Below are 27,978 nucleotides of genomic sequence, written 5' to 3' on the forward strand. Positions count from 1 at the left end.
TGATATTGCACAGTTAAGTAAACATCGATATTGCATTTAAGTGAGTTGTCAGTTTTGGAATGTAGTCTACTTTGAGCAGTGTTGATTGTAGCCTAAAGTCCGACAGCAGCAGGAAGAAAGGACCTGAGGTATTTCTGATTTATCCCATTTCGTAGCAGTATGTATAATTATGAACAAGTTGATCCTTGACTCAAAGCCATTTTCCATTAGGTGTTTCCGTTATTTTTTTGTTTACTTCTATTTTGCAGACTTGACAATAAGTCCGTCGGAACTACACTCCATGTCATTTGTTTCTAGCCGGAACCCAAAGCATCCGGTTTTTGGTGCTCCGTCAAAACAAGTCCTTCCTTCCTATGCCCGTCCATGCTTTGAACAGCTGATGGTGCTTCTCTCTGCCAGACAGCCGTGAAACGTTTTGTCCTCATTCTCCAAGAATATAGCTCGACATGACTAAAGAGGAAGTCCAGGGGTAAGAATGGTGTGAAAGTTGTGCGTGTCATAACTAACGTCTAACAGCAAAGCTATAACTAGCGTGTGCTAGCAGCAGTAACGTTGCTGATAGCAACTAACGTTAACGTTAGCCAGCATTACCTAAATATGCAGCAGATTGCATCATCAGACATACATACATAATAAAGTTTTACCCGTGTGAACAAAATGTTTAAATAGCAGCAATATAAGGCTAAACACAAGATAAGCCCATATACTGGCTAATTTCTTAACGTTACATTAAAGAATCGCTCAGTTTATGATGACCTTGCTTAATATGCGATTTACATAGCTATAAATATGTGACAAGATGTTACATGTCTTTTAGGTGTCTGGTGAATTCGTCGTGTAATAACTTAGTTAATATGAAGAAAAAATGTAAGCCTTTTTATGGATCGGATAAAATGTTGAGTCCTCTTCCTCCACACTACTGGTTCACAACATACAACAACCCAACCTGCCAGGTCGTGTTCATGCACATTCCACTGCGTCTGGTCATGGGCCTACCCTGTCAACAACAACGCTTTATACTTCTTTGTTTAAGTAAATTGTAAAATTGTAGGACTCCTGCATTGCATTCTATTTTAATGTAAAGAGCTTTTAAATGCAATTTAGGATGACTAAGCCTCATATAAGGACTGATAACAGGGTCTTTTTAATGTGCAACTGTTCTAGCCATTTATTGTCTTTTATGATACATCTGTTGGACATTAAACATTGACAGTAAAGGCAGTTTATTGTTTTTTTTTTTGTCAGTTTTCCAAACGGGATTAGCTGTTTATGTTTAACTTTGCAACATATAATCATTTGTTTGGAATTAAATTTGCAGCAAAAAGTATGGACAGCCACAAAGCTTGTCTGTGTATTAATAGACAGTAGATTGTAGGCGTCTGTTGACAGCTGCTCCAGACAGCCAGACTCATCTCACTTGCCTAAGAGTTAAAAAGATTGTTGTTCGAGTTTAACAAAACCAGCTGGTTGGTGGGCATATTATAAATATCAGCCAGAGTGCATTATTAATCTACTTCCTTAATCTACCTGTAGTCCAGGTTCATAACACTGCTATAACATAAGGTAGCATTAGGCTACTCGTATGTATGTTTTAGGTTGTTTGTTAAAGAAATGCAGAACCTTAGCTCTTTTAAAACAATGAAGGAGCAGAACCATTACAAAAAAAAATAACCCATTTTGTTTTAGGTGTTAGAGATAAATATGGGGCCTTAATGCAGTGCAGCAATTTATATATAAATTAAAAATGATTCATTTTAATGGGAAATCATGAAAGATTTGCAGGTCGTTGGAACAGTGTTAGTTTTACATTTGTTACAGTAAGGGAAGTATAACACCTTGTTCTGAAGTCGCCCCCCCCCCCCCTTGGAAGACAAGGTCATCATCATCTGATTTTTGTTTCTTGTTTAGACTTTATTTGTTATATATAGTTGGTCTTTGGTCCTTGTTATTTCCTGTGACTAAATAGGAGCAGCTCCCGTTTTGCTCATAGGCTTCCTTCAGGTCCAGACATCTGGTCATTGGGGAGACCAAACAGCCTTCTCTCATTCACCTGCAATCTTAGCACACTTTTATAACCGTGAATAATGCTAGTCTGATTTGAGGAAGTGCAAAGTTCTGACTGTTTATAATATCACGATCACCTGATTTATTGCAGCTTTTTTCTTTTACAGCCTTTTATTATTTGACCTTAAATATTGGCATATCACTTCCTGAGTAACCCCCAGATACTGCCCTACTGTTGCACTAATATAGGCCAGCATAAATCACTTGCACTAGTTTTCAGTTTAAAAGGCAGTATTTATTTACTAAATATAAAGGTAAACATTTTTAAAATCAACTACGTTAGATCCATGCTTATTTCTGCATTTTGTATTGTGACCTATTTATTTACATGTGTAGTGTTGTATTTAGTCTACTGTCCCGTTGCAACAAAACAAACTTTACTTTATAGGCAAATGTCACACGCTTAGCACTGACATGGTGTTGTGCCAGTAGTCTGGCATTGGCATTTAGCAAATAAAGACACCTCTACTTTCAGATAAAACTAAATGTTATCATAATCAGATAATCGGCGTTCTTCACAAATTCTATAGTGGATTAGAAAGTGCTGCTGAGACTAGTGTCTTCTTAAAGCTGCATGTTTATCTAGCTAATCTTACTTTCTGACATCTCTGCTTTTAGCCGCTCTCCTAACTTCCATCTCTCCATTCACACAGGCTACAGCTGTTTTGTTTGAAGTAACAATGGGATTAAAGGCAGCACAGACTTAGAAGCTGGAGGTGGCGATGGCTCAGAATTCATTTTCCCAGGCGGTCAACAACTTCCTGATGGGATGCAGGAGAAATAGAATGTGGAAGTTGACTTTAATGTTTATGTTGTGTACCTCTTCCTGTTTCAGGGCAACGGAGGAGGAGCAGCAGGCTCAGTCAAAGAAAGGCCTGAAGAAACAGCAGAAGGAAGCGGAGAAAGCAGCAAAGAAGGCTGAGAAACAGGCCAAGCTGGTCAGCGTTGTTTTTTTCTTTTTTTTCCTGGTTTGTTGTTTCACATCCGTCGTCCCCTCTTACAGCTGGTAAGGCTGTGACGTGCGGTTCTGCAGGGCATTGTGGGTCCAGGAGGGTCGGTTAGCCGCAGGGGGGGCAAGAGTATCCATTGTTTAAGTATTCCTGTGATTTTGGCTTTGTTTATGTCCACCCAAACAAAGTGCTATTTTCCTCTACAGTGAGTGCACGACATGGACGTGCACTCAACATTTTAAACAGTAAGGGTCACACTCACGACAATGTTTTTGCACTTTAGACAGTCTTGTGGAGAAGTGTGTCGGGTCATAATCTATGATGGTGAAATAACTAAAAATTCCACCAAATTTGTACACACTTTATTATTAATGTTTTGGTCGTCAGACCATTATCGGGTAACATTTAACCTGATGTATTATTGTCATTAATAAAGTGAGTAAAAAAAGAGATCAAGATTGCGCAGGATTCTCTGGTCCTTTGGTACAGTAAAGATCTCAAAGAGTCCTTCAGGACTCCATCTGTAATAGACTCGACAGGGTTATCGCCAACAATGTTTGCAAACTGAGTAGTACTGTGTTTCTTTATATCCAACTAAGCATTTGGATCAGTTGCCAGTACCAGTTTGGCTTATCCCAGACTAATTAGACACCCTGTGCATTGGTCTGTCATGATTAAACAGGCTTTAATAGATGAAAGAAACAAAGTTTTCCAGCTGAATTCATCCAGTCAGCATGTGTCATGGAAGAAGCAGGTGTTGTCAGTGTTTTAGACGATAGTTACTGCTACCTATATCAGTGTGGCATAGTAAGCGTTGCCGAGGGGAAGACCTGAAAGCTGAGTTGAATGTTCGTTGTGAGAGTGTTAGCTTTGTTATTGGCCGCTGTGCGCTTTTTGTGCTGACACTTGTCACGTCGGTTGCTTCACGGCTGTAGCAGTTCTATATCCATCAGCTGCAATATCATCCATCATGTGACTGGATTATCATATCAAGGATGGGAGATTGCAATTCACTCCACCGCCACAAGCCATTTCCATACACCAATATCAATTTGCATAGGAAATGGAATTGTAACTTTGCCAAGACTCGATCTCATCGCACTCTGGGAGCCATTTGCCTAGAATTCAGTGCAGAGATAAAGAATCTGTCCACTTAGGCTTTTTCTATTACAAAGCAATACATCCTCCTGTCATTACTGATTGTCTATGATGTGTTGGGCAATGGGAGCTGTGCAATCCAAGGATCTAAAGCTTGGCTCTACGAGCTATGATTTATTAATTGTTTTCAAATCCCTGATAGCACAAGATGAAAACACAATTTACATGACTGCTGTAGCAAAATGTTTTCAGTTGCTCCATTTGAAGTTAAATGGTTTTGAACATTTTTAATGTTTGAATTTAATAGATAGTCCTCTTGTTGTTACTTCCTGGCCTTTTGCAATGCCCTTTAAATCCCTGTCGCCCGTTTGTGTTTCAGGCTGCCGAACAGCAAAGCACAGAGGAAGATGTAAGTATCCCCTACAGACCACAGTACGCATCCTCCAAGACCAATTCTCCCTGACTTTGATTCTACCTCTGCTTTCACACGTTTGCAGCAGTTTGTATGCAAATGTCTGCATGCTCAACTCCATTTCTCTTTTCCGTTCGACAATTTTCTCTGAAGATCGTGATAAGTCTCATTATCTGTTCTGTCTGTTATCTCAGATGCGGTAGACAGTCTGACGCTTATGAAATCAAAGTAGAAGAGTTGCCTTTAAGAACAATAGAGAGTTGGCACACATACGCTACAAGTGTTGTGATGTTTTGTTTAGCTGTGTGATGAAATGGCTGATATCAACTGCTAAAATTCATGCTTTTGTTCTTTCAGGACTTTGCCAAAGACAGATATGGTGTGTCGGCTATGGTCCAGTCCCAACAAAAACTGGGTTAGTATGAAAGTTACTTCAACACCCTCTCATTGCTGAAAACACAGAAAAGGTTTCTGCTCTTAGAGTAGTTGAATATAGTTTCATTTGGTAGAGTTAACATTTTGGCCTGCCCTTGTAACAATTCATCACATTTGACTGATCACTCTCTTTAAATATTTTATATCCAATATCAGAGATGAGTGTTTGTTTGTTTTTCTAATCTATGTGCTGCATTATTCTCAATTTCCTGTCAATCGTCTGACACCTACCAGAAGTGGAAGTCTCTTAAAAACTCACAGTTCCACAAGCTGCTGTGTCTTTTTATTATCTATTTGGCTCTGCCTTACCTAGGATAGTCCTTCATTTAAAGATTTAACTAACAATGTACTTTATTTATTTGAAATTGAGTTAATGTCAAGCTCAATCAAGATCACTCCTTCCTTCTTCTTGGGGTAAAGGCAAAAGGACACGGCAAGTCAGTAATATAAAAGTCACACATGCGTCAGCCCCGTTTTGGGAAATGCAGGTTGAATGTGGATACTTTGGTGCAAAGGGTTAAGAGGCATGTTTGACCTGAACGTCCACGCTCGAGGTGAGGAAATAAACATTATACGAAAATATGGCATCCTCCTGAAATGGAGAACGTGCAGCAACTCTCAAATGATATGTTTTGATACAGGAAGACACCCTGATTCAGAACTTCTCAGATTACCTTAGTCTGGCTGTCAAAAGTTACAGATAACACGATTACAACTGATAAACGTCACAAAAAATGCTTCTGGTCTCTTCTCTCAGCACCATTGCAGCAGCGATGGTTGCAGTAACTAATAGTGTGTGATAGCTCCCGGATGAAAGTAGCAGCAGACGGACCTGTCGAGATCGTCCATCTGTCTGGAGGCTCTTTCAGCTCCAGTGGCAGCAAACAAACTAGGGCCTCCCTCACCTGCATGCCGAGCCTAGCCATTGGGACGGGGGGGGTGAGGGTAAAGGGCTTTCATGTGGGTTGACGCCGAGTTCTCAGCCAAAAGGGCGACTCCGTTTTCTCTGGTGTAGCCTCAGTGTCTGCTTCTTCTGCTCACTGATAATAAGGAGAAAGCATGCCTCTGAGTGACACAGGTGAAACTAGAGTCAATTTGTCATATAGCCCACAGAGAATGGGTGAGTTAGACAGCTTTTCAGCAGCCCTCCTAGTGTGTCTTATTTATTAGGCACGTCTGTAATTTGAGCATTTTATTGTGTGTACGTCTGTACACGCACATACTTGCTTAGTCATATTTCTTTCTGCCTTTGGGAGTGTGCAGGGGGGAGTAGGAGGGGTGTTAGATTCTTTACACAGAGGTGAGGATAGAGGCAAAAAAAAGTCCTTTGAAGTAATAAATTGTGTGTGTCTGTGTGAGCCAGACAGGGTGTTGGTGCGTATCCAAGACCTTACTCCTGAGAATGCTGACCAGCTGATCTGGCTGCGTGCCCGAGTCCACACCAGCAGAGCCAAAGGTGAGATCACCCTCCCATCTTTGTTCACCTTTTTTCAGCTTAGGGACACTTTCTTTGTGCAAAAAGCACAAACAGCCAAGATTAGATGACCCCTGTGCTAATCCTTGGTGTACTGCAGTGAAATGTCTAAAACTTCTGCCCTTGGGCCAGTTCTTCACGTCACTCCCTTTCTCTTCAAGACCAAACCGCAATGCTGATTGCCTTTGACTTTCTTTTAGATTTTCCATGACCTAGTTGACTGATATTACTCTCTTAAGGCTGATCAACACTGAAGTTCAGAAACTACAAAGAGACGGGCACCTTTTATTGCGAAAATCAATAATAAACTGTACCCCCGTATGAATGAACAAACAATATCTTCCCCCATTTTCTGCAATATTATTCCTCTGTGGGATTGTGCAGACACTTGCAGGGCAGTTTCCCCCCCCATTCCTTCCATGTTAAGCAAAGTTTGACAACCTGCGGTTGTTTTTGATATCATTGTCAGAGCCAGTCACCGCCAAGTGGAAGCTCAGATAACCTCTATTTGCTGGGTTCCAGCTACTTGCAGCCACAAAGTTGCTCTATTTGAATACAATGAACCTACTCAGCCTTGCCAGGTTATTACATCTCTGTATGAAAAACAAAGCCTTTTTTGCTGCTGTGCTAAACTTGTGATTGCAAACAAACTGAAGGTCTCAATGATTATCTTCTAGTCATTTCCCTTCAAGATAACTTCCAGAGTCAAGAGTCACTTCCCCTCCACTCACGTCTTCATTCTCTCTGCTCGCTGTAAGGATTTCCGTGTGAGCACAACAATATCCTCATTTGGTCTAGGATGAGATGCATCTGTTGGTGGGATTTTGGCATTGCTATTATCCCCACCACCCACCCCCTTCTCACAGGCAACAAACATCAAAGTACCTGGGTGGTCTGCTGCCCTGAGTTTTTGTTGGCTAACTTGTTTACACTCTTCCTAGGTGTGCGTGCCTGTGTGTGTTTGTTAGGAAGGTAGCAATCACCCTTTCTCCACACAGTGCTCTTCAAAGAGAAGACTCCATTCACAAATGTTTGACACTTTACCTGTAGATGACGTCCTTACAGCTGGGGGAAACCTTCTTCATCTGGAGTCACACGTAGACTTTTGACTGGACAAATGCACATTGCGTCAGAGAAGAGCGCCCAAGCTTTTATTGTGACAAGCCTGTTAAGCTTGCATTAAAAAGATCGTAACAGCCCGGCACTATCTGTTTTGTTTTGTTTTCAGGGAAGCAATGCTTCTTGGTCCTGCGTCAACAGCAGTTCAACGTGCAGGCACTGGTTGCAGTGGGAGATCGTGCCAGCAAGCAGATGGTCAAGTTCGCCGCAAAGTGAGTACCGAGACTGCTCTTCCTGTCAGAGAGGGCACAAACAATGGTGGGAAAATCCTGGGCCCTAATCGTCCACCGATCCATTTTCACACATTCTGAGTGAGGTGGAGGGTGGGGGAATCAATCATTTTTCACTTGACAACAAAAGCTGGCTGTTAACAGGGCGGGATACAGCAGCGTTTTAATGGAACGGTTCCTGTCGAGATGGCAGATACAGCAGCTAGGATCAGATGAGGAAGAAATGCTTAAGAGCCAAGCATCATTATTCATGTTAGCAGCCAAATTGTAGCCCATTACTGGTAGTCTATGAATGAACACGACTATTGGCGGATATGCACTTTATTAAAAGGGCTAAAGAGGGAGGGCTGATAATAATGCCACTTTAGGCTGACATTTGAGGTTCACAAGGGGGCTCTTTTGTAAAATAATTCTAAAATTGGACTTTAGGTATAACATAACATCGTTCATGTAATGTAAAATGCTCAACGGATGTTTGGAAGCATCTGTTTTCCATTACTACCATTGTTCGATGAATTTAATATATTTCTAAATGGGGAAGACGATAATTATCATGTATTACTTAACAGGCACCTCTGCAGACATTGCTAAATTAGGCAAAGGGCAACACCCACAAGTGTAATCTGCCAGACCAAAATGGCAGTTAAGACATTGAATAATGAAGAAGCAATGTTAAGCAATGCAGACATTGCAGCTGTATTTACAACAAGCCTCCTATAAAGTAGCAGCTATAATAGCCTTATAGCCTCACAAAAAGCTATCATTAAGACTGAAGATGAAACAAGTATCTGTGGTTTTATCCTCCCAGAGAATCTCACAAAAAATTGAAAGAAATCAGTTTGATTAAAACTATTAACTTAATGGCACATCACTGACAAAGCAGTGTCAAACATCATTGGGATGTGTCAGGCTCCGTTATTGTTCCAGACAGTGACCTCATACCCAGCGCCGAGGGCACTGTGGGTTGACGAGTGTCCCCAGCTTCTCACTTCCCCTGATCATTTAGGACTGAGCGACAAAATGGGTATATTAGATAGCATCTACAGCTAGACATAGTACAGCCAGATTCATTCAAAAACATGAAGGACTTGTGGCCGGGTTGGCTCAGTGGGTAGAGCAGGCGCACATGTACTTCGAGGCTTATGCCTCGACGCAGAGGTCCAGGGTTCGAGTCCGACCTGTGACGATTTCCTGCATGTCTTCCCCCTCTCTTTCCCCTTTCTCACCTAGCTGTCCTATCGATTAAAGGCGGAAAAGCCCAACAAAATAATCTTAAAAAAACAAAACATGAAGGACTTAATAAAATAAGTAACTGATGAATGATGGAGTTTATGTACACACCTGCTTGAGTCATATGTAAACAAGTCAGCGCTACTAAATTTGATGAATACTCAAAGGCGCATAAATTACCATTTTACACACATTCATTCTGCTCATGTTTCGCCAATGAGACCCTAGGAGCCTCTTGGCGGTTTGTTGCAGCATGTTGAGGTTTACAGGAAACTCAACCAAAACACAGGTACACGTTTCTAATGAGGGCGAGGTCACAGCTGCTCAGACCCGAGTCTTGACCTCTGCTGCCTGAACACACTGACCCCACTTTGTTAGAAGTGTGAGAATTCCCTGACCGCGCTGTAGTTCCCCTCAATCATTCAGCTGACCTGCTCCCAGCCGTTTTTGAGATTCATCTTCAGTTTCTGTTATCCTGCAGTGCTTTGTAGCTTCAACACAGCCATAGAAAGGACCATTGATTTCAAGTTGCATGTTGTTTAACATTGTAGAAAAGTTGCAGGATATTTACACGTACATACATTTCAATATATTTTTGTTTCTCAATCTGGTTCCGCAATGTTACGGTTGGGCCGTTTAGATTGTTGTGCAATTCATTGTAACAACGGAGTAAGTGAAAGTGATGACACGCTTGCCAAGGCAACATGGTCTTAGAACAAAACTCAAAAACAGCTAAGTCACGCTAACGATTTACCAAGAGGTTTTTCTGAGCGTTGCTGCTAGGATCAAAATGTTATGTGCTTTTTATATTGAAATCTTTCAGAACAGGTGGCATTGTCAGTTCCTGTGGCTTTCTGGCTCACGTCTGGTTTCACACACTTTGGTGTGATGATTGACAAGCTAAGTAAGACCCTGGATTACAAGTAAATCCTCTCATAATCACGCCGAGGGCAGTGATGACATTGCTGGGGAAGTCTTCTTTCATATATTGTACTCCAAAGTCATCCTCCTCTCACTCACACAATTCAATTAAGGGATCTTCGGGCTCTGCAACCTTTACTCCACTTAAGTACCTCAGGAGTGTCGAGTGTAAAGCACAAGGGAGCTGTGGCCGATTTGGCTCCTAAAACTGGAATGGCAATAAACATGTCTGATTGTAAGAAGCTTGTAGGTTTGATTCAGTCCTGACTCACCTGATTCAGTCCAAGCGTCTTAAAGAATTTGATGATTTGGATGACCCGTTTGAAATAATAGCATGCCCTGTGGTGTTTGTCTGTGTGTGTCCGAGACCATCACTAGAGTGAGTGAGAGCAGCAGCCCTACCACTGCATAACATGTAAGTAGTTTTAAAGGTTGATTCACCCATATTTAAAAAAGAAAAACATGTAGTCTCACTTACCTCTACTGGAATCTAGCCATGCAGATTTGTTGTTTATGTGGAGATTTTGAGATATCTGGCTCCACTCCAACACAATGGAGGTTAATGAAATGTCATAGCTGCTGCTCACTTTGTTTAGAAATTGTATTCAAAAGACTCAATAGCAACATCTCTTTTTTGGAAAACAGTCAGTCGTGATGTTGGTCTGCAAAAGGCCTGTTTTTGCAGCCTTGGTTTCTTGTGATTCTTTAATCTGTGTCTGTCTTTTTGTTTGCCTCAGCAATAAAGCAGTCAAACGTCTTACTGGGTAATGAGAGTTTGAGTATGATCTCAGGTTTTGAGGGTAATGTTGGAACCGGTACTTGTTTGTGGGCTTCAAGGACCAAAAGCGACAGGATGGTGAAAACATACATGTGTAGCGTCTTTCATCTTTTGAAATTGGAAAGTCAGTCTGGTGAGCTCTGCTTGCCAATTATGTAATGTAGTGATGCATTAGCAGCTGAAGTTATGGCTGTAGGTGTCTTTCATGGCCAGAGTGTTGTGTACCTGGGACATTGATTCAGTATGAAAGCAGTCTCTCTCCCTTTTTCTTGTATTTCTCCATGTGACATTGTCAACACTCAGTCTCGAGGTAATCACTCTGTCTCCCTCAGTGTGTGCTAAACGTTTTGTCACCAGCCTTTGGGCCATGCAGCGGAGGTTATTAATGTGGAGGTTTATTTATCTAACTGATCTCCTACTTGGGGGGGAAGGACTATGGCGGCAGCTGTCGTGGGGCTAAAGGGACAGCAGGACCCCAGTGTTCAGGCCCTCATTACTGCTTTTTAATGAGGAGGAGTGAAGGATTACAGTGGGTTTCCCATCTGGCCTTGCGCTGCATGACAGTCAGTGTTGTTCCTCTTATCTCTTCTGTGTTTCAGTGAGAAACTTGTGTAGGAAGATGCTGCATTGTTTAAAAAAAACCATGGTGTAAATAAATGTTGATTGATAGTGAGAAAATAAGAAATGGGTCCCCTGGGCATGCTGTAGTTAACTTTATAAACTGTGTAACGGGGGGAATTCTTACCCCTGGGCTCAATATCAAACTGTTTTTGTAGTACAGTAGAGCTTGGTACTTTCCGGTAGCTGTAAAATTATGTAAGCTGCAACTCTTTTACAAAACGTTTTCTAAAAACTCAACAATCACCCTCTTAACTTGGCTGCTTCTGTTTATTTACATCTCCTTTTTGATTGATATAAAATTAATAAGGTGAACAATGTGATTATGCACATTGCTGTAATGTATCATGTTTTCTGCCTTAAAATTAGCTGGTGCTAATTTAATTCCACACACCCCATTCGATAGACAGTTGGGTCAAGTAGGGCCTTTATACCTCTTAAAATCCTAGTATGATGCCACCGGATGCAGAGATTTATCTAAAAGCAAAAACTAAAATGAGCTCCTTTTTGAAATAATAATATGGTGACAGGAATCATTTTAGGGTTCCAGAGTAAAATTGTGGCTGTCTAAAATGAATGTGAGGAGACAGATTTTCTACCCTGCTGCATCCTGTTTATTTGAGCCTAACGTAAGTAGAGGCACATTTGTGTCAAGCAGAGAAATGAGGATAGCGGTTTTCTTTTGAAAGCCACAAGCTTGTGGTATCTCAACTTGCCCCTTTCCCCGTTAGCTAATGTCATGTATTTTTAGAATTTGTAGTGATTTTGGAAGAAAAACAGCTTCTCCTTGTCGCCCCACGACCCAACTCAAAACCACTCAACCCTATACCACACTACCCCCTGCACGTCACACCGTGAAAAATGAAAATGCTTGTCTGAATGCATCAGTCACAGTTTAATGGAAATATTGTTCTCAGGCAGTTAGCCTCCCACACAAGTGCTATCCGTTGTTTACACTCCACCATCCCAACTGTCTCCACCAGCATCACCAAGGAAAGCATTGTAGACGTGGAGGCGTTGGTGAGGAAAGTGGAGCAGAAGATTGAGAGCTGTTCCCAGCAGGACGTGGAGCTGCACATCGAGAGGGTGGGCATACTTTTCACTACATTCATCAAACACGCACGTAAACTCTTCACTCAACACAGTTCAGTTTTTTTTGGCTTTTTTTTTTTTTTTGTTGCCTTTATTTGATAGGACAGTTAAAGCTTTAGTGAGTAATTTTTTGATATTATTGAACGTCGGTTACGTTCAAGCCATTGCCAAATGAGTTGCTACAAAGCTAATTAAGACTCCACACAACTCACAACAACAACAACCGCTACAGCGAGGACTGAGCCTCTGCACATGGGACGCACGCTCCACCAGGTGAACTACCCAGGCACCCTGCAACACCACAAACTTTGACATTGTCTTTAAGACATTGTCAATATGTAAGTATTGCAGGGCTCAGTGAATGTATCGACCAACTGTACATGATCCTTAGCAGCACGTAAACACACGTAGTCAATCACACATAAATGTGTGACAGATGAGGCTGTCAGTGTCTTTCACTTTGCTTTTTATGCCTGTATGTGGAGTCCAGGTACTTTCCATTGTCAGAACATCTAATGGAAATGTTTGTGGTTTGTCACCCTCAGAATGTTTTTTACTTTTTGATTCTTTCCCCGCTCAGATTTTTGTCATCAGCCAGGCAGAGCCTCGTCTCCCCCTGCAGTTGGAGGATGCCGTCAGGCCTGACGGAGAGGGGGAAGAGGTGAGGATGAATGTATGGATGGATGGATGAAAGGGCATGGAAAGCATACTTGGCCCAGAATTCTCACTACTGACACTCCAGTGCTATTTTCTTTACTGTGCCTACTAATGTGAATTATTGGCTGACACCCAAGGCTGATCATATTCGTTCTTTTCAATGAAGCAATTCACACTGATTGTATGACATTAGGTAGGTGATTAATGGAAGGTCCACTATGTGTTGTGGTTTAGCTGAAAAAGAGGAAATCCAACCACCAACAATTTAGGACACTTGGAATGGAATAGCAAGTGTGGTACATTCTCAAGGTGAAACCTTTTCCTGTCAGGTGAAAAGAATCAGCATGTAATGCCAATAAGACTGCTCAGTCTCAACCAGACAAAAAACACAGACCCTGTTGACTCTCCTCCAAACTGTGGTTTAATAAAAAAAAAAAACTTACATCAACTTTTCAGTGTTAGAATCAGGAACTGACTGTGAGAGAGTCCAAGCCTTAATGCATCTGTATACTTTATATTGAAAGCCAAATTCTAGCATATCCATGAGTGAACTTTGTCCATCACAGAGAGAAGACGTTGTCAGTAAGAATAGAGATTTGTGTTTTTGGCAGGGTCAAGGATTGGGTAATTAAACCTGGTTCAATAAAACAAGATGATGAGCAGAATGGCTCGCATTGAGTAACATCACATTCAGTGAGTAACATCACCTTGTTTGACTCGCCCCTCAAGTGGTGTTTATAAGAGCTGGCAGCCAGGGTTTAGGGTGCCTACTGAATTCCAATTAAGGAGATTAGTGCATCGATGCTGAATAATTTTAGAGAACCGTGGTGCATTTAAGAAGTCATTATATTTTCCACCCATGGTTGAGCTGGTTATTAAACTTTAAGGCTGCTGTTTTTGGAGTGTGAAACGCTGGCTTAACAACAAGTCAGTTCGATACAAGTGTGATTGGTTGGTGATTCAACTCAAGAAACCTTGTTTTTTTTCTTTTGAATTCAGTTTTGTTTATTTTGAAACCAGTATGTGTAATCAAAAAATGTATAACCGACAATTATAGATCTGTGCAAATACCTACTACAGTACGCTCTGTGTCTTGTCAAACATGTTGACAACATTGGCAGGTTAGGAGAATTAGCTGCCGAAGTTGCCAGTGGAAATGATGTGTCCCTTAAACAGGTGGTTGGATGCTTTAGTAGTCTTTCTGCAGTACATGAGTGCAGCTTTATGAACTTTACATACAGCAGAAATGTCATGATGCTGTCCATCTTTCTTTGGGAAACTGAAATGTTGCTATAATTCTGACTTATGGTCGGAGAAACATAAAACATGTGGTCGCTCTCATTGGCTGACATGCTTGTTACTAAAATGCAGAATCTGTTAAGTTAAATTCTGGCATAGTGACACTGTAAACAAAAATAGCTGATGACAGATATTGAGCTGCATTTGAGGGAAAATACATATTTTTCTCAAGAATCTTCATTTGCTCAATTCAAATTGTTACATAGTGATTAACAATAATGTTGCAGGCACAGCAGCAAACCGTTCTATCCACAGGTTGAAGCTGCCGAATCCACATCATTTTAAATAGATGCAGTGAAAGCATTGCCACACCCCAGTAGCTATTGTTTTTCTGTATCTGTGGATCGATCTTATTCAAGTTCAAATGTTATATAATCATATTACTTTATATATGTATCATGAGCAAATCAATATATGGGTCTCACTATACCAGTGACAGCTGAGAGCCGGTCCGTGTTTATCCAGTAAGCCGATCTCTGCAGCTGCATCCCAGGTGCTTTCTGCTGGGATTTAGCATGTCAGTCACACACTGGTAGCAGCACCTGTCTTCCCAAGAGACACGGGCCTTAACAGGCCTGTCTACCCGACTGTATGCCCGTCTAACCTTTTGTCCCCCTGCATTGGGCTGTTTTGGAGCAGGATGTGGCTACACAGGCTATTAGCTCAAACCCCAGCGGGTCCTAAGGGAAGTCTGACATCCATGACCCTGGAAGCAGTGGTTCCTCCCGTGATGAAACATTTATTCTTTCATTTGTTTTTTATTCTTTTCTTTTCTCTTTTTATTGCCCTGCTGTCCCACGTTGCAGTTGACCCAGTAATAGTTGCTGCAAGGAACAAAGCAACTGTAAATTGTTTACTTATTGGTTTAAACTGTATAAGGATTGTCGTTGTAAAGTGTTTCATTAGGTAAAATAAATAGCATGTGGATTATTGGGTTTGCAGGCTGATATTCTGGCAATAGTTGATAGGTGTACTAGGAATTTTATACAGAAAAGGACCGTCTTCCTTTTGAGATTTTAAAAGCCTCTTAAAAGCATTTACACTGGCCACAAACGCAAAGAACAAAACTGGAACTGGGCAGTTACATTACATTTCATAGTCTGAGGGTTTTTTGGTGATGTGGTGTTTTTTGTTTGCCCCCAGGAAGGCCGAGCCACAGTCAACCAGGACACCAAGCTGGACAACAGGGTGATTGATCTCAGGGTAAGTTGCTACCAGAGCTGAGGAAAAACAAGTGGAAAAAAACACTGAATTTGTGACACAGCCTGCGGAGGATCTGTCTCAATGTATCTAATCTCGCAAGCGACATGTTCACATCTGAGGCTTGAGTGGTTGTCTGGTGGGATGAAAAAAATATATATAGATATATGAAGCCACACTTGTTTAAATAATCCTTTCCGGGGCTAGTATTTCTGTCCATTTCTTTAGTTTTATTAGTCCTTTTTTAAAATTTACAAATGTTACAAAGTCAATCAAATTGTATCTAGTAATATAGTAAACTTGTAAGAGATGTAAAGCATTTTTCCACATTAAAGGGACCTTATAAGCTACTATCAGCATTTCAAAATGCAAAGCAAACCACTTCACCTCTAAAGTGAAAAAGAGATGGTCTGTGATTTAGTGGGCTGGTGCTACCCATCTTGCAGTGGGGGAGATGTGCTAAACCAATGCCAGCAGCAGTAGCGACTGAGCCACAAAGCGTCTCATTGTTTTGATCAGTGCCTCCCATGTGTGTGATGCAGCAGGCAGGAAGGCGCTAACACCACAGCACAGAGCCGCGTAGCTCACAAGCCTCACAACACCACCTGTTTCTGTAACACTGTGCACTTTGAGCTCAGTGACTCGGGTCTGTCATCAGTTTGCATAAGACAGCTGGACTCACAGGTAGAATATTTTGGGAAGTCACCCTGACTAGTTAATTGGTGTTGAATAGAGTTGAGGCAAATCCCCAGAAGTGCCAAGGGTTTTTATGTTTAAAAAAAGGATCTTATCTTTAACAGAAAGGTCCTTTCCATAATGTTGTCAGACACTTAGAATATTAATCTGAGCCTGTCAGTGGCAAAACGAGCACTTTTGTGAAGGTAAATACAGGCTGGACAATTGCCCTATTAACTTACATTGTAGCTTGTTTCGCCGCTGCCAACTGCAGCGATCTCGCTTAATACTGGACCAATGTCAAAGATTGTTGTTCCCATCAGTCACTTAGACACAAACACATAGGGAAATAGGGTTGGAAAAAAAACGGTAGTTATCCTTTAAGTTATGCCACATCACCACTGTTAATGACTTTGTATTCACATTAGACAATCAGAGAAGCTTGACACTCAAATCGTTCTCAACTGTTTAAAAAAATACCAAGTGGACGTATTACTAAAAAGAATAGAGGTGAGCCCAGGAGTGAAACCAGGCAAATATTTGAAACTTCTTTTGAAACCTGCCTGTGGTGGATCATCACCACAGGCAGGTTTTAAGCTAGCAATATGTATGGTAGGTATGTAAGGTATGTCAGGTTTAGGTCTATTTCATAAAGGTCCCACACTAGACGGACACCATCAGACATAGTGCCAGTTTGGGAGTACACTAACCGCTACCCACCCACCAACTTTCACACCTACTCAATACAGACACTGCAGGAAGTGCTTTCTCATTTTTGAACGCGGTCCTGCATGGACTGGTTTTAAGTTGGGGTTTCCAGGTTTAACATGGGTCACACCCTCAATGTGTAATACGGTACATGACACAAATGAGTCATGTGAGATTAGCTTGGTTCATTTGGTTCACTGCTTTTCTAAAGTTTTGGGTAAAGGAGGTTTTCAAGCAGAAAAGTTTTCCGTATTTCCCCACTTCTTTTTTTCTAAAGTTTTCAGATTGGAACTGAAGGAACAGTTCTAGCCAGACAGCCCTGAAGCATTGTGTGCAGATTAATGAGCTTGCCAGTATTTGGACATTATCACCTTTCCATTCTGCAAACTGGTAGTCAGACAAGGCCTATTCAGGACTGGACAGCCTCTAGTAATTGAAATAAAGGAGGAATGAAACCTTGTAATTAACGCAGACCTGTGCATACTGTTGAAAGGACCAGGGTCTGTCTTCATTAAGGTGTATAATAACTAAAGTTCAAAGCCAGTAAAGCTCAATTGTAGAAATTGTGTGGTCATTTCAGATGAGTCAGTCAATTGAAGGGAGTGTTCCCTGTTGCAGTTTTGGGGCTTAGGTTTTTACCGTAATCTCTTGGTTTAGTTTGAGCTATTTCTCTCCCCGCCTTTGTTTCAGCATTTACATTTATAATGACAGGTTTAAAGTACCTGGGGCTCTCGCTGGCTTTGAATGCATGTCTTGCCCTTGCCAGCAAATTAGAGGTTTCACCCTTCATGTTGAGAGGAGTTGCATGAACAGAAATTGGCAGTCTTGTTTTCACACATCTGTTATGATGATAATGTGTAATAAATCCAATGGCTCACGCTATGTGTGGAAATGTCTCTCTGTGTGTGGCTGCGTGTTTATCTTCCCAAAGACGACCACCAGCCAGGCCATATTTCGCCTGCAGTCCGGAGTGTGCCAGCTCTTCAGAGAAACCCTCACCAAAAAGGGCTTCGTGGAGATCCAGACCCCTAAAATCATATCAGGTACAACACACACTCTCTGTCCCGTTGATCCTGCCCCATGGGAAAACTAAGACTATCACGGCATTGAATCATACTTCACGATTCAATGTTTCAGTAGAGACACGCTTGTTTCCATATCACCCACCCACAGGTGTCCTGTGAGTCATCATGTGACAGTTATAAGGCTGACTTCCTGTATTCGCTGTCCTTTTTTTATTTTTTGGGCTATGAAATTTGAAGTTCAGTTGAAGCTCACAAAACGGTTTCAGTGAGTAACGGAGAGTTTCTGAACCCAAACACCTGCATCTATGTTCAAGCAAACAACAGACAAGAAGGTATAAAAAAAAGGAGTTTTACTGTTTTCAACCTATCAAGAATTGAATCCAGCCCTCTGGGAATTTTGATGCATCGACCAATTCTCACATCAGCTCCTCTACTCTCACATTTCCACACAATGCCTTTTTAACTTGACAGGGGAGGCCTTCCTTAAGCTTGCTCCCAAAAGACCTTATCCCACATCAGTAAAAGAAGGGAGGACTGGAAGAAAAAAAACTCTTCCCACTGACATTTAAAAGACAGCTATTTGAGCTTTTCCTTGCAATGTGTCTCTCTTATCCTGGTATCTTTTTCTCAACATCAGGTGTGAGAGATGACTTGGTATTCTACATGTTTACAATTTACCTTGTGAAAAACCCTTTCCACCTTTCAGCTGAAATTTATTTTATTGTATACAGCCTTGAGAAAATGCTCAGGAAGGTATATCATTTATAATGAAAGCTGTACATAAGTGAATAGGAACGGGGTTTGATCTAAAAACATCAATTTATAGAAGCTTGAGTCAAAATAGATGAAAATGATTTGTTTTTCTTCCAACAAAGTACATTGTCTTGTACATGGATCTCCCGTCCTTGGCCTCCTACGTGCCTCTGAGATCTGAAATGAAGTGTGGCGAAACCGGAACGCTCTCACTTCCTCTTTTTTCTCAAGGGCCAATGATATCGCAGTTGCCTGGCACGACTAAATTCAAAACTGCCGCTCTTTTGTTTTGGCGCCATGTAAACCAACACTGTGCTATTTGCAAAAACCGCATTTTCCTGCCTGCCAACACCCAAAGTACAGTTTGTGCTGTTTGAACCCCCACCCTACTATTGACGACATGAGAATATCAGATAGTGCCCTCTGACGTGTTTGTGTGAAATAGGGAACCGCAGATGTGTTCTCTAAGTCTGGCCAGAGTGAGGCCCGTGTTTGTTTTTTGAAAAAGCGTGCGAGGCAACCGTCTGTGGTTTTTATCAGATGAGTGTTAAAAAGGAATGCTTTTATTGACTATTGTCAGGATCCAAAAATGTGCCATCAAAAAGTCTGTGGCATAGTTTCCGTTGTTGCTAACCAGTCATATGTACAATTATTATTTAAAAAAAAAATAAGAAGAGAAAAATGTTTTTAGATTTCCAACTGAAATGTCTACTGAACAGGCAGTATATGTATCATCATTAGGTGGAGGCTGTCTGAGTTTGTGAAGTGAGAAACCCCATTTTCCTGCTAAATGTGTGTTTGTGATAACCTATATCTGCACTTGCAGTTAGTGGCCATTTTGTGCTGTGGGGCATTAAAAACCTCACTTCTAAAAGGTGTCTTTGTCCACTTCTAGCTGCCAGCGAAGGTGGAGCAAATGTCTTCACTGTATCTTACTTTAAAACCAGCGCCTACCTGGCCCAGTCTCCCCAGCTCTACAAGCAGATGTGCATCTGTGCTGACTTTGACAAGGTCTTCTGTGTGGGTCCAGGTAAGAATGCCTCCCGACCGTCCACTCACACATTTTCATTCACTTTTGGCCAACAGCGAAATGAGCAGCTAGAGTGTCGTGAAAACCGTAGACCCTATTAACTGAGATGACAGTTTGATAATAACTGCAAATGCATTTAGACTGTTAAAGTTGAAGAGACCTTCCTCTGTTGCTTTCACTGTGAGCTTAGTGTGTTAGTGACACAATGGGACTTGTAATAGACTTTATGGTGCTGTGCTAAGTTCTCTTCCCACCCCCAGCCCTTTAGGTAAGCAAACACTGCCACCATCTGATTGAATACACGCAGTATGTAACAAAATGCATAAATACAAAAACCCTATACACAGCCTTCCTTTTTAATTTGCGACTTACATGTGATTTTAAGATGGAACACGATTCTCCAACAAGATAAATTAAACATTTGAGAGAAGGATGCTCATTCAGTATTCTGCAGACTGGACCGAGGTCTTTGTTTGTTTCTCTGTAGCACCACCGGAGAAATCAAAGGGCTTAAGGTCATCAGTGCTTCTAAGGAAACATTGTACTCACCACTGTTGCCTTAGTTACGGTCACACCAATTCAGCAAGTAAGGAGAATTGGGATCAACTCTCTCGAAATCCCAGCAGCCAGAAGTACTGTCTTTTTCAATGTTGCTTCCATGGCTGTGGGTGCCAATATCTGAAATCCGCTAAAGACGCTCATCAGCGGGCAAACAGATGTAAACACTAGGCTTAAGTATAGAGCAGCAGATGTCGTGTTAGCTATGTTTGGAGTGGTTTCGGTAAATGTATGCAGGGGTCAGATGCATACAACTGTGTACGTTCTAGACTAAAACTCTTTGTGCATAAAACAGCATAAATATGCATATACCGATTTATAAAGCCATACATATGCATGTATGTCTTTTGTAAATCTCAATCATTGTGAAATTGTGTGCATGTGCACATACCTGACTTCCATTCCATTCAGCCATATGTGGGATGTAGACACACCTTTAATGAACTGCTTCAGTCTGACCCGTTTCAAATAGAAGAACAGAAAGAATCATTAGGCACTCCAATTCAGAACAGCCATAATGAGCACAGCTCTTGCTAATTATATGTAGTGCGCATGTCATTCATTTCTCATACAAGTATCTGCGATCAGTGATGATTTAGTGTCTAGCACTCATCACATAGAGTTAACAAAGTGCTTCACAATAAAGGAAACAGTGAAATGAGATTAGCATTATAACCGCATTACTAGTAAAATACTACAGGTTTTAATTGAGATGAATGTACTTCTGGCTTGTGACCTGGTCAGGTGCACATTTAAGGACTCAGTGCTCCCTGGATAAGATGACACGAAATAAAAGGTGTTGCCACCTGTCACTTTTCCTCTACTTATGTTTACTTTGTTTAGACGTTGATATGACATCTGCATCATTTCAGTTTTCAGGGCGGAGGACTCCAACACCCACCGTCACTTGACTGAGTTTGTGGGTCTGGATATTGAGATGGCCTTCAGCTACCATTACCATGAAGTCATTGACTCCATCACTGACACCATGGTGCAGATCTTCAAGGGCCTGCGAGACAAGTAAGATTAAGATTCATACAGTAAAGCTCAAACTAAGAGGTTGACATTCTTGTTTTGACTCTACAAATTGTCATGGTAATTTGTTACTCAAACTTTCTCTGAGGTAAGGTGAAGTGAGGTGAGGTGAGGTGACGTTGGCACCAGCAATTAATGCAAATTACATCCCATAGAGGCTCAAGTTTTGTTTTCCTACACAAGAGGTGAATTTTGATCTATTCCTGAGTTGGAAATTCAGTGGATGGTAAAAATATAAAAAAAATACTGTGTTTCTTAGTAAAACTATTTTAGCTGTTGAATCCATATTAAGTGGCGTCAGCCACTGCTGCTGTTGAACGTCTGTTGATGTGGCCTTATTGCCACCTAGTGGTGTGAATCAGTGCAGCACGTGTAGAGAGCTGTTGAATCAGAAAGAATGAATAAATAAAAACTGGGTAAAGCTCGGCTGGCGTGCCCGTAGTTTTTCTTTTGTTTTGTTCCAACCCACCATCGTGGCAGCACTGCTGAAGAACAGCATTGTCTGAAAATGACATCGAGCAGGGAGAGCATTCTTAGCTGCTATACATGATGGATTTTAAAAACTTATTTTGCATTTCAGTTTATTCCATTTTTTATTCTTTTTTTTTTTGTTAACATGCTGAGGATTCTGTAGCTATACTTGTATTGTTGTTTTCTGTCGTGTAAGCAGTTGGCACCTTACCACTTCATTAAAAAACAAAAAAACAAGCCCCCTTTATAATGTAAATGTCAGACACTGTTCGTTAGTTTCAACAACAACCTCTGTTCCTCTTTCTCAGGGCAGTTTGACTGTTTATCTTTTCTCATGATTTTCCACACTGTCCCTCCTTGATATTTGCATGTACGTTTGATTGATGTTCCAGCACGTCATGCAAAGATGACCTGGCTTCCGTGGAGATTTGTTAGATGTCTCATGTTGCTTTGAAAACTAATTCAATTCATTATAAAAGTATCAGAATACTTGTTGGATGTCTTTTAAAAAATGTTAAATAATGCTCTGTGACATTCAGTCAAATATCATTGTAGTAATGTTTCTAATTGTGAATCAGTTAGCGTTGCATTTACATGTATTTTTTTCTGCCTCCATGAGCTCTGCTTGACTCTGTTTATAGTAAGAGAACATATAGGGTGGCCAGCAGGCAAAATGTTTGAAACTCAAAATCTGTACAAAACTGTAAGAGAGGCCTATCTTATATTACCTTACAAAGTTACTGACCAGTGTGGGCTCTGGTCTTGTTAGGTTAACTACCAAAGGCACATTTGTGTGGCATCTGGTTGTGTGTGGGCAGGAACTGCGAACTTTGGTTAGTAGTTTTTAATGTGCGTGTGTCTGTCTGTGTGTGTGTGTGTGTCTGCGTCTGCATCAGCTTTCAGACAGAGATCCAGACAGTGAACAAGCAGTACCCCAGTGAGCCTTTCAAATTCCTGGAGCCCACTCTGAGGCTGGAGTACACCGAGGCCTTGGCCATGCTGCGCGAGGCCGGGGTGGAGATGGGTGACGAGGACGACCTCAGGTCAGAATACATACTACTCGTTTTGTCAAATGATTTCATTTGACAAAAGCGGAAATACATTTAGACATTTATATTGAAGTAATTCCTGTGATCAATGCTGTTTTATTGAACTATTTACACAGTTGAGAAATGCATAGAAACAGTTCTTTGTCATGCTGTTGGTGTAAAACCACGACGAAGATAATTAAATAATGTTTTATAATATTCACTTTCAGGCAAGTTACAGGTAACAATGTGACACAATGTAATGTATTTTTGGTTGTTCTGTAGCACGCCCAATGAAAAGCTGCTTGGACGTCTTGTCAAGGAAAAGGTATGTCCAAATGTTGGTTGGTTGTCATTTAATGTATAATTTAGTGTAAAGATATTTGAAAATTGGTGGTTGGACACTGACTGTAGAAAATTGCGTGATTTGGATCTTGGTGTGTTTTGGATTAAAAGTATTAAAAAGCCATCATTTGACAGCAATTATCAGCTGCCTTCATCAGTGTTCCAAAAACATCTAATCATCAACACCTGAGCCACAGTGAGCGTTCCCAGAATTTTCCCCTCTAGGTGAAGTTAAAAATACTAAAGATACACGGCGCATGATAGAAAGAACCCAGCAGTGTTGGCAAAGGCAGACAGATTTTACAGAACTTTTAAAAGTAACAGAAACATCAGAACCCTTTTATCCTGTAGTGTGGAGGAAGATGTTATAATGCAGAACTTACAACTATAACAGAAAGTATCTCAAGGTGCAATACTACATTATATAAAGAAAAGGAAAGCTATAATTGTCTTGAATGATAAATGTGTACCTGTTGTATCCATAAAGTGTATTTATAAAACAACTATTGATTTGTTTGCATCAACTCTTTTTTTCCTCAGTATGACACTGACTTCTATGTGCTGGATAAGTACCCACTGGCTGTTAGACCCTTCTACACAATGCCTGATCCAAACAACCCTGTAAGTCTCTTACTTACTCATACCCACATACAGTATGCACAGTTACTGGCTACATAGTAAGAACTGTGCAGTGACAAATGTTATGTAGATTTATGCAAATGAGTTTTGTGGTTGACCCGTGGTTAAACTTGCATTGCGGCCAGAGAACAGCTTTATACTAACCCAAAGACTTTTCGGCTGTGTCCTATGCTGGTTGTACTGGCTGATAAACACCACAGTGGGTTTTGTTGCACAAGTAAAGCTCCCTAAAGTGTAGTCATGAAGGGTTTAACTTAATAGAATTGTTTTTGCATCATTAGAAACCCGCTAGCAGTGTCACAGAACAGCCACTGCACTGCTAATTTATGTTTTTTTTCTTTTCCTGTTGCTGTGTAACCTATATGTCTAGTACGAGTTTGTCAACCAGTTTAGGTAGACAGATTCAACTTCATTCTTAACATGGTTTCTGCTGTTTCTGGAGTCCCAAAGTAGTCCTGTGTTGATGCAGCAGTCTAAAAGTTAAAAGAAAGGACCACAGCAGTCCTTTCTTTTAAAGGTCCAGTGTGTAACGTGTTTAGTTGTTCATTATCAAAATCTGTGTTGCCCGTTCACAAACTTGTCCTTTTTCATGAATATTTACCACCACCATCAATTCCAAGTATTTCTTTTGGTTTGAAATTTTACGTTTGCATTCGCATGAACTGGGGTAGACGCTCTATATTCATGCGCCATCTTGAAATACATTAGCCGGTAAGGGACATACAGGAGATACTGCTCCGCCTTTCACGTTTTCGCTGTCACATGATAAACTCACAGGTGCTGCTAATGTGTATCGTAGCTTCCTGGGCACGGCAAGTTTGAAAAAGGAAACATGGAGGACCACACGTAGGTAGGGTTGGGCATCGAGAACCGATTCCTACTTGGAATTGTTTCAAAAATTAGGATTCCATCGGAATCGTTTGGAATCGTTTAGAGGATTTGGTTTCAAATCCGATCATCGCTTCCCAATTCAATATGCGCAAGTTTTGGTTTCTGTAGCGGCCAGGCGCTTGTTGTGTTGCAGCCATGGAGCACAGTAAGCAGCGCTCTAGTGTGGCTTTATTTTACATTGAAAAAGCAGAAAAACTGCAAACCACCATTGACTCAAAATAAAACTTTCCTCTTATTTGTGAAAATAGGCATGTGACCCGTTTCAACTCCACCTCTCAAAGAATCGGAATCGAGAATCGTCAAGAACCGGAATCGAAAGGAAGAATCAGAATTGGAATCAGAATCGTTAAAATCTAAACGATGCCCAACCCTACACGTAGGCTTGTCATAACAAATATATATACATAACATACATATGTTATAAATAAAATACATAACAAATTTTGCTGGACGATAAATTGTCCCAGAAATAATTGCGATAAACGATAATATTGTCGTTCTGAGACCATTTTCATCTAATATAATGATAATGGCATAATAATGCAGGTACACCTTTTCAAAGATCAATACACTTTTATTTCTAAAGAATATTTAACACTGGAACTGGAAGACATTTTAAATATCCACAATATGTCTTTGATCTCCTTTAGTATGTCGTCTTTCACGCTGTTGTACAGCTGTGGAATTGCCGTTTGTGACACATATATGTTCTCCCAGGCAATTCATAGCCTACTGGCTGTCAAATGTTTGCAGCATTCCTCGAGTGTTTGTGCGATAGACTACAGACCCTGTACTACATTTAACAATTATTTATTAAACACTAAATATTACATTTTAATAATAATATATAATTAATAAATTATATCTATATCTATCTGCCACATGGTGAGTAAATGTTTGTACCAAAATAGTTCTGTTTTTCAGTCTTTCTTTTGCTCCTCTGCTGTCTGCAGGTTGGAGCTTCACGGGGGCGGGCCGACACACACACACACACACACACACACACACACACACACACACACACACACAGGGGCAGACACAGACGCCAGCCACCATGTCACGTCTGTTTACTGATAGCTAGTGTTTACCTCAGGCTAATTCATTAGCTAGCAAGTGCCGATTTTTGACAAACGGATAACGGAGTCTCAGTTCACCGTCCGGGAGCCTCTGACACACTGACAGCTGTAGGCTTGTACCGGTTAATGTTCTGTGCATTGTCGGACACATGCAGCCACTTTCCTGAAACCGTTTGCAAGACTGACAAGTCCACAGCAGCCCGTGGCGTTTATGTCCGAGCCTGTCTCCACCGCCTTCACCTGCAGGTTGTCAACTGTGTGGTTTGGAATGAAAGGGAGAAAACAGGATGCCGAGTAACACGGCGGATATCGCTCATATACTTCTTTTTTTTTTTTTTTTACGCCACCTATTGAAACCCTGCTCCAACTCTCAACCCAACTAGTGGTCTCTGTCTCTCTCCGCCAGGAGTCCCGCCTCTTTAGACAGAGAGTGAGAGCACCTAACCACACGTATTCAAAATCCAAATTTCAGGTACAGGAGTCTTCTTCTCCCAGAAAAAGGATATTGAAAAGAGCAGAGACCAGCTTTTTGAAGCGTGAAGGCTACCGTAGCTGTAATACGTACTTTGCGATATATGATCTCAACGCTAGATGGGAGAAATTCCTACACATTGGACCTTTAACTTTCAACTTCCCAAGTCTTTATGTTTTGTCTGTCATGGTCTTTTCCTCTCCCTTTCATTTAACAGATTTTTGACCTCGTAGGTGATGTTTGTTTTTTTTGTTTGTTTTTTTGTCCAGAAATACTCCAACTCATATGACATGTTCATGAGGGGAGAGGAGATCCTGTCTGGAGCTCAGAGAGTCCACGACGCTCAGATGCTGACTGACAGGGCCATCCATCACCAGATTGGTAAGAGGAGAGAGCGAGAGTGTAGAGGTGCCTCTGATAAAGGGGAATTGAGTGATTTACACATAATAGCTGTCTCCCTCTATTTGTGACTAGTTTGCAATACAACACCAGCAAATGTATTGGCTCGATGGTCTGAAAAAAGTTAATAAGACTTTTTTTTTTTAGCAACCTCTTTTTATTTTTACAAAACTACAGATCTGGAGAAGATCAAGGCATACATTGACTCCTTCCGGTATGGAGCCCCCCCACATGGTGGTGGAGGCATTGGTAAGGAATATCTGTGGGGTTTTTTTTTGTTTTATTTTTGGGGGACATTTTCTGTTTTACTGAACCTGTTTTAAAAGAGTATTATCAGAACATACTGTATGTGAAAATGGTTCTAAGTAGGTTTTTTTAATGGCAAATATAATTTGTTGTCTTTCCTTCCAGGCCTGGAGAGAGTCTGCATGCTGTACCTGGGGCTCCACAACGTGCGTCAGACCTCCATGTTCCCACGTGACCCGAAGCGCCTGACGCCTTGAACCTTCCACCATGTAGACAAAGCAGATGCTAGTGATGGGGAAACAATACTAATCCACAATCCAGAAAGGGGGAGAGTATAGGAGCTAGTGCCACTCTATGACTCTAACGTGCCACTATGATTAACCATAAAGATGAGAGAATGAAGCTTTTGCAACAGTAGGGTTTACTTTATTGATTGGTGTATAACATACATAACAGAGAAAAGGGAGTTGGCCAGGGATTTAAGGACGTTCCTGTAAAGCTGCCCGCACCTAATCCATGTTTTAATCGAGTCAGTGTTCGTCTTAAGTTCTTTTCTACGGAGATGTTAAAAAACAAACTTAATACAGATCTGAGTCCCTCCTACTACCAGCACAGACTAAAGACTATTGATTGTGGTCTCCAGCAGTAACTACACAAACAATAATAAAAACTTCTAAAACAATCAATCACTTACTTGTTTCCCATTGTTTGAATGATGTGTTTTGTGTTTGTACTGCTTCTAAATTCATTACTGATAACGTTTGATACAAGTAATAGTTCACAGACTAATGCATTGTTTAAACATGCACATTTTGTATCACTTCCAGTATAGGCTCAATGTAATCTCTCATGGCTACATGATCTACTAAAATACCCTTGCTGAAACAAAAAGGCAAGACAACATATTAAAAAAAACAACCGTAAATATGCTTTAGTTTCTCTCCTCATTCACAGCTGGGTTAAGTGAAAGATTTAATTCACTGCCCTGCTTCATACATTGCAAGAATAAATCAAAGTGCTCAAGTGTTACGACTTAAAAAAAAAAAAATA

At 41.0% G+C, this 27,978-nt stretch overlaps 1 protein-coding gene across 1 annotated transcript; it reads left to right on the forward strand.

The window, feature by feature from the left end:
• The first annotated feature begins 333 nt into the window (after nucleotides 1-333).
• On the forward strand, nucleotides 334-27,614 carry dars1 (aspartyl-tRNA synthetase 1). The gene is made up of 18 exons (XM_078261570.1): nucleotides 334-469; nucleotides 2,900-3,002; nucleotides 4,492-4,521; nucleotides 4,882-4,939; nucleotides 6,323-6,415; nucleotides 7,662-7,764; nucleotides 12,313-12,415; nucleotides 13,002-13,082; nucleotides 15,521-15,580; nucleotides 17,892-18,003; nucleotides 19,634-19,768; nucleotides 21,199-21,346; nucleotides 22,729-22,875; nucleotides 23,146-23,188; nucleotides 23,746-23,826; nucleotides 26,553-26,664; nucleotides 26,860-26,931; nucleotides 27,094-27,614. Exons 1-18 carry the CDS (start codon nucleotides 447-449, stop codon nucleotides 27,183-27,185), a joined length of 1,596 nt encoding a protein of 531 aa, XP_078117696.1. The 5' UTR covers nucleotides 334-446; the 3' UTR covers nucleotides 27,186-27,614.
• Nucleotides 27,615-27,978: the final 364 nt, after the last annotated feature.

Source organism: Sander vitreus, chromosome 11 (genome assembly GCF_031162955.1).
Source record: "Sander vitreus isolate 19-12246 chromosome 11, sanVit1, whole genome shotgun sequence".
NCBI classification, from domain to species: domain Eukaryota; kingdom Metazoa; phylum Chordata; class Actinopteri; order Perciformes; family Percidae; genus Sander; species Sander vitreus.